We start from the raw sequence: 7,225 nt of genomic DNA, 5'->3' as shown, positions 1-7,225 counted from the left end.
AAACATATAATCCATCAACAATATTTGATATAACAAATATAACATACATGGTCTCCATGTGATATCCCAAATGACATGACAACTTCGGTGGATGCCATGCCATTTCATCTATACGTGTTTTTTTTAAGTAGATTTCATTGACATAACAATAATTGATACAATTCAATTAATTTGATAACTTATCTTCAATGGTAAAATTAAATAAAAAGAGATATAAGTTTAAGGGTTAATTTACTGTACACGCACGGTATCGAAATTTAAAATTTTCATAAATGGAGCTATATATTTTAACTTAATAGTGTTTCGTTATTAATTAATTACGTCATTGCACTCATGAGAGTAAATTAAACTCTCCAACAACAGCACATAATCCACAATGGTGCTAATTAAATCACTACTTTGACCAAAACCCATAAAACCCCTACTCAGGGCGGCAACCACTCTTGAAGAAGAAAGCTACTGAGACGAGAATGATTTCCTGTGGAATTTATAAATTATAAGCAGTTAATAGGGTGGACCATTTTGGCAGTTGGGCACGTTTTCCCCAATGGCAAATCGAAGAAAATAGTATTCTATTAGAGGTACCTCTTATCGCTAATAAAACACCTAATGGCCTAATGCATTATTTGAACTTAACTAAAGATATAAATTACTTAGTTGTTGGATTGAAAGACATATCGTGAATCGAAGTTTTATTTTTTAATATAAACATTGTATTGTATCGCATTATAAGATATAGTAAAAATTTTAAAATTATTTATAAATACTATTTATTTATATAAAATGAAGAAAAAAAATATTATTTTTTTAACAAAAATAAAGATTATAAAATGTAAATGGAAAAGATAATTATTTTTTTAATTTGAACTTTCAACATATTCTTTAGTAATATAGATTTTTAAATAAAATATACATTTTATCATATTAATTTATTAATCAAAAATTAAAAAACATTTATCATGTTAAAATTAAAAAAAATCAATTTTTTTTATATTTTTTCAAAAAATTAAAACTCATAAAATATAATTTTTCATTTTTCAAGTCAAAAAATAATAAAAAATTAAAATTTTTAATAATTTATAAAATATAAATTTATAAAAATTATATCAACTATATCATATGATATATTCTCGTATCGCATATCGTATAATATATTTTGATATTTAATTAAATATGATATAATTATAAATATATATTTTTTAATTAATATTGTATTGTATCTTAAGATAATAATAAATATTATAAATCATGAATTTTCTTGCTTTTCACATCAGGAGCATAAAGAAGTTCTTAAAAAAGAAAAAAAAAAAACAGGAGCAAACAGAAACCCATTAAATTCAGCAAAAAGTGTAACAGAACTTGCAATTAGCAGAGGTATGTCGGACACCGAAAGAAAAAGAAGACAAGCTGGTATTTAAGGTGGCAGGCAAGGAATCAGATGGGCCAAAGGAATTTTTATTAATAGGTAACCATTTATATATTACCAGACCAAAAGGGTTTTCTAATCTTTATTGAATTATTATTAAATAATGGAATATATATTATATATAACGTGCCCTTTAGGCATAGAAAAGGACGGACTATTAGTACAACCAAGACTTATGATAGATATGTCTAACGACCTGGAATATTTACAAGATCTAAATTCTGAAGATATGAATTTTATTTTAATCCTTTTTTTTTCCCACTTGAATATTTCAGTGTCCAAACCCAATTATTTTTGTCATGTGAAAAGTCACATGAATGCCATTGCGGTGCTGAAGTCATAGATTTCATCAAAATTTAATAACAATTGACAAAATTGATGAATTTAAAATATTTTTAAAAGATTGTATTTGATATAATAATGATAATAATAACAATAATAATGGTTCAATATTTAAACTAAAAATATCATACAAAAATTAAATATTCACCAAATTAGTTTGAGTCTAGCAATCAACAACTTATATTATATATATATAAATCTCAACTTAAACAAGGCAATAGGACGGGTTATAACATATTTCCTGTTTATTAATTTCACTTTATTATTCTTTTGGTTTGATTTGGTGTTTGTCCAAAGCAGAAAAGTATAGGCAATACTTTTCAGTCTATAAATGGGATCCAACCAAACTTTAACTATTGAGTTTTTTTCTTCTTTGGATTTATAAGAATGCAAGCATGTGATGCTGTGAGTGCAAGTTGCATACAATATTTGGATCAAACGCTTGAGACTTGCTTTTCTCTTTCAAGGCAAAGGCACAATGACTATAATGTGGAACAAAGACGTTTTGACCTGGTCCTCTCTTTATTATTTGCCCTTGATTGGGAAAACTTTGTGTCTTTTTAATGCCTAAAGGCAGACATGATGTTTGGTGACTAGTCCTAGATGAATCCCTAAAAGAAACAATTTTTTGTTTCAAATAATTATAGTACCATTCTTTTTAGATCAAGTGTAGATTTATACTTATCGATTTAATTTAATTTTTAATACCTAAGTTATTCATGGACTCAAATGGTATTAAATTAATTTTTTTAAGAGGAAAGGTCCACCCACAGTGGCTTTCTAGTTGCATTGTAGCTTGGGCATTCGCTAAATTGTCTTTCCTAAAGCGTTTGAGGTTTTTGAGTTAAAATTTTACTACGAAGGCAACATTTTTATGATAAAAAAGCCACCTATTTCAAACAGTTGGGTAGACGAAATGTTTTCCTAAAAAAAATTGCCTAAATATTAAAGCAACCCAATTATTTCAGCTTGAATTGAGTTAAAAATAGAAGGTTCACAAACCCAGTAAAAAGAAAAGAAAAGAAAAACCTAAAACAGAGAAACAGAGAAGAGACAAGAGAAAGAAGAAGGAAGCAGAAAAAGAGATGGTGATGGACGGCTAAAGTAGGGAATTATGAAATTGTAGGGAAGTTTGAGATTTATTGTTTAGGAATGTTAGGTGGTGGGGAGCGATACAAAAAGAGAGATTGTGAAAAGGGTAGTTAGGAAAAATAGAATAGAGATGCTATAAATGGCTAAGATGGAGAAATGAGAAATAAAAATACACTGAGAGACAGGATTGTGTGAGAACATTTTTGGAAGAGCTCAATAGGTTAATCGAAGAAGGGGAGTTTGTAAACCTTCATTAAAAGGAAAGGGATTTACATGGTTTGAGGGGATGAGAGGAGAAGTAGAATGGATAGAATTTTAATTCACCAAAATTAGGAGAATTTGCATTCTTCAAGTCTATGCGTTGCCCATTATTACTGTTGACTGAAAAAATAGATTGGGGTCCCATTAACTCAAACACAATAAACCCTTAGGTTATAAATGGTCATGAATTTAAATTCTTTTTCCTAGCTATATTCTAGTACTTCCTATCTTTTGGTATCTATCTCACATGGGCAAGATTCTAGGGATAGGCATTTCGAAATTATGACAGAAATTCCCCTGAAAATTGGACATCTCCTCATATTGTACCCGAAAAGAAAATCCATTCTCAAACCTCAAGCATCCAAGAAATTTTCCATTTTCAGTTCAAGCAATCACAAAGGTTGTAATCATCGGGCATGATCATATACTTAAAATGCCAAAAGTAACTCTATATAGTGATAATGTAGTAGTCTGTTTCCATTCAGAATAGTTGCCTAGAGTAGATAATGTGAACCCATGTCTGAATCTGTCCTTATAATCATTTAAGCTCTCATATTTGTCAAATTTTTCCACCACAGAGCAACCTCATAACTGCTTAATAAATTTACTGAACTAGCAAAAGAAAAAAAAAAAAATCATGAGTTTTGTAGCCTTTTCGCACCAATGAACGCACAAGAAATTCATCTCCAACTTGTTCATAATCTCATCAAAGCCTATACTTAACAGTTTAATTATTTAATATAGGCTTCTCTATTAAATACTTTGCCGGGCATTCACTTAAATGGACTATACCCAAAAAAATATCAATTATATTCTAATATTTGAGTAAATAAAGTCAAATCTTAAGGGAAAATACAACATTAAGTCATATTTCAATCACTTTCCAGCAGAAGTTTATTGAATTAAATCCACAGAAGACGTGCCTTTAACGCACTTCAAGAAATCCAAGTTTTAGCAGAACAAAGCTAAGTATAGGTATTTGTAAACAAGTTACTCATAATTATTACAAAAACAGATCATTAAATACCATTTCTCCATTACCCACCAATAACCAATGACCCAACTTACGGTGGTCACCATAGCAACTGCCGCCGTTTGCACCAACGACACTACTTACGGCGGTCACAGTTGCAACTGCAGCCGTCTCCACCAGCTTAGCTGCCTTCACCGCCGTCACGCCCTGTTCCTTCAATAGCGACGTCAAGATCGTTATGCCCGCCTGCACCAACAACAACCATAAAACCGTTAGCGAATTCAAAAACAGAGTTATCACCACACAACCGGTTTAATGTGTAGTTCCGGAACCAACGTGTGTTCTTTTTTTCAATCCCGTCAGTTCAACCGGTTAAACGGAAGTAACTTTCCGATTATGAAAATATTGCAGAAACTTTTTTCTTTTCTTTACCGTAAGCGCCGCCAAGTCCTTCACCGTTCCCGCCAGAGTTGCCCTCACTGTTCAGCATAGCAACAATAGCGTCCATCATAGCTTTCTCATCAAAATTCTGAGCAATCTCGACATCGTTATTCTCAACAGCTCCAATGAAAACCATGAAATCGTCAATCAGTTTTTCCTGTAATTCTATCTCTGCAAGCGTTTCCTCCTTCTTTCCCATTAGCATGGAGTGTTCTAGCGCCTTCTCTAGAAGTGCAAGTTCATCATCTCTCAACGACTCTTTCATAACCCTGGTCTTTTCTCTCTCCCATTCCAATGCAACTCGCATAGCGACCGCCTCAAGGCAATTTCCTGCATCCTGTTTGAACAGATTCTATTAAAAAAACCAGTAAAATTAACGACCCAGTTCAATAGAGAAAATCAGGCTAAGGGTGGTGAGGAGCGACCGCACCGCCGGTGCTACCAAATGCCACCAAGTATAAAATGAGTTTAATTTCACCAGAAAAGCTTCGAATTTGTAAAAGTTTTAGCTTAATTTGGATAAACATACTTGTACTTTGGCAAATGAAATTTGAGAAAACAAATACTGAAATTGAAATCACAGAGATAGGAAGCTGACCATGTCAGAAAGATTTAGGAAACAGAGTAACAGACACTTGCAATAGCGGAGCTATGTAAGGAAAGAAGAAGAAGAAAAGGTATTACTTTTGACGATGGCGGGGAATCAGAGAGAGGGGGAAGAATAATTTGTGACAAGAGGGTCAGGTGGGCAGTGGGGATTTTAACGTAGTGCTGACATAATCATCGTAAACAATCTTGACTGAACAAGGACAAGTTAAGCAGCCACTTTGCCAGACATCAATCCAATGTCTCAATACATTTTCAAGAGTAGACAAGTCAACAAAAATCAATCTCTCTCTCGTCGGTATAGAGAAATGTCTAAATGAGCAAAGCCAACTGGACACGCACTCTCTCTCTTTGGAAAAAAAAAATCACTAAATGTAGTGTGACAAAGGTTTAAACCATAAAAAGTAGTGTAGGTATTATCTAAACTTTTATTATATAAAATATAATTTTTTAAAAAACAAATCGTGAAAAATGATCAACTTCATCATTGTATTTTGGAAATAACTTTCAATATATCATAATTCCTATCTCTATCCGGTGGATAATTAACCTTCAATTAAACGAGAAAATGAAGACACTGACAGTAAAGTTATAAAGAAAAATCTCACCATGTGAGAAAGAGTCATCAAAAACCAGAAAGAGAAAATCCAAAGAATTGAGTGTTAAAAATTGCCTAATAAATAAAGGAAGAAAGAAATTTACTGCACAACGTGGCAAGCTCTCGTTAGTGTGAGAGAAATGCAACGTAGGAGAACGCGCTTATGTGTTGGTTTTCATTTTAAAAAATGCATTTCCTATGGATGTTTCTAGAATTCCACATTGAGTGCACTGAGATTTTGTTTCCACTTCCTAAGGACTTATCAGGATAATCCAAAGCTTTTGGTGGCTATTTTTTAACTTCTATATTGGCTTTTAAGTTTAAATGTCTATTGTTCATATTCAATCTAAATTTTCTTATTATTCGATAGGTGGTTCAATGACAACAAAAATAAGGTTGTCGCGTTTTCTTCTAAAAAATTATACCTGTTATAGTTAAATGTTTGATTCTTTGTTTGAAAATTGATTTTTTATTGAAGTTTCGGAACAGATGCCAAGCTATATTAAGTTCCTAAGAGACATCTTGATTAAAAAGAGGAAATTGAAAGATTTTAAGACAATTGTACTTACTAAGAAGTGCAATGCTATAATTCAAAGTAAGCTTTCACCAAAGCTTAAGCCTCCAAGGAGTTTTTCTATCCCTTGTACTATTGGCAGTTTTAAATTTTCTAAATCTTTGTATGATTTGGGTGCTAGTGTTTCAATTATACCTATATCTATTGCAGGGAAACTTGGACTTAAAAAGATACAACCAAGTACAGTTTCTTTGTAGTTAGTAGGTAGAACAATTAGGTACCTTATTGGGATTATAAAGGATGTGTTGGTTAAAGTTGGACATCTCTACATTCTAGTGGACTTCATTGTGCTTAAGATGGAAGAGGATGAGAAAATTCCTCTAATCTTGGGATGACCATTCTTGGATTCTATGAGCGAAATCATTGATGTGAAAGAAGGCAAGATAACTTTTAAAGTTGGAGAGGAGGCAGTTGAGTTTGATATTTTTAATGCAATTAAGCATCTTGCCTCTTCAAATAGATGATATAGAGTGGATTGACTTGCTGAGGGCAAGGGTAAGCCTATTTCTCCACCAAGAAGTTAGCAAGCACTAACCTTTAAATTAAAGCCATCATATCCACATATCAGAACCAAGTAGTCGCATGATGAGCATCTTCCACCACTTCCCAATTGTCTTGATTTTGAGGTTGGATGGCAAGTGTTACTTTTTAATTCACGCTTCAAGCTTTTTCCATGAAAACACAAGGCAAGATTGTTGGGTCCTTTTAATATGGTAAAGGTTTATCCTTGTGGTATAATAGAGATTGATAGTAAGGATACTAACACATTCATGGTTAATGGACTAAGCCTCAAGCCTAATTCTATGGATAAAGAAGAGCAAAAAGGGATGTTATAGTCAAGCTAATGACTATAAAGACACACTTCTTAGGAAGCAATCTAAGTTTCTAAAACTTTTACTTTTTTTCTTTGAA

General features: G+C 32.2%; 1 protein-coding gene across 1 annotated transcript; it reads right to left on the bottom strand.

The window, feature by feature from the left end:
* On the bottom strand, nucleotides 3,987-5,324 carry LOC18598714. Its single transcript, XM_018121184.1, has 3 exons — nucleotides 5,134-5,324; nucleotides 4,527-4,872; nucleotides 3,987-4,340 (listed from the first exon to the last, which is right to left on the bottom strand). The coding sequence occupies exons 1-3, from the start codon at nucleotides 5,134-5,136 to the stop codon at nucleotides 4,276-4,278; spliced, it is 414 nt and encodes a 137-aa protein (XP_017976673.1). The 5' UTR covers nucleotides 5,137-5,324; the 3' UTR covers nucleotides 3,987-4,275.

The sequence above is a fragment of the Theobroma cacao genome, chromosome 5, assembly GCF_000208745.1.
Source record: "Theobroma cacao cultivar B97-61/B2 chromosome 5, Criollo_cocoa_genome_V2, whole genome shotgun sequence".
In the NCBI taxonomy this organism is placed as follows: Eukaryota; Viridiplantae; Streptophyta; class Magnoliopsida; order Malvales; family Malvaceae; genus Theobroma; species Theobroma cacao.
Note: the sequence above shows the minus strand (reverse complement) of the source record. Positions and strands in the feature narration are given on the sequence as shown.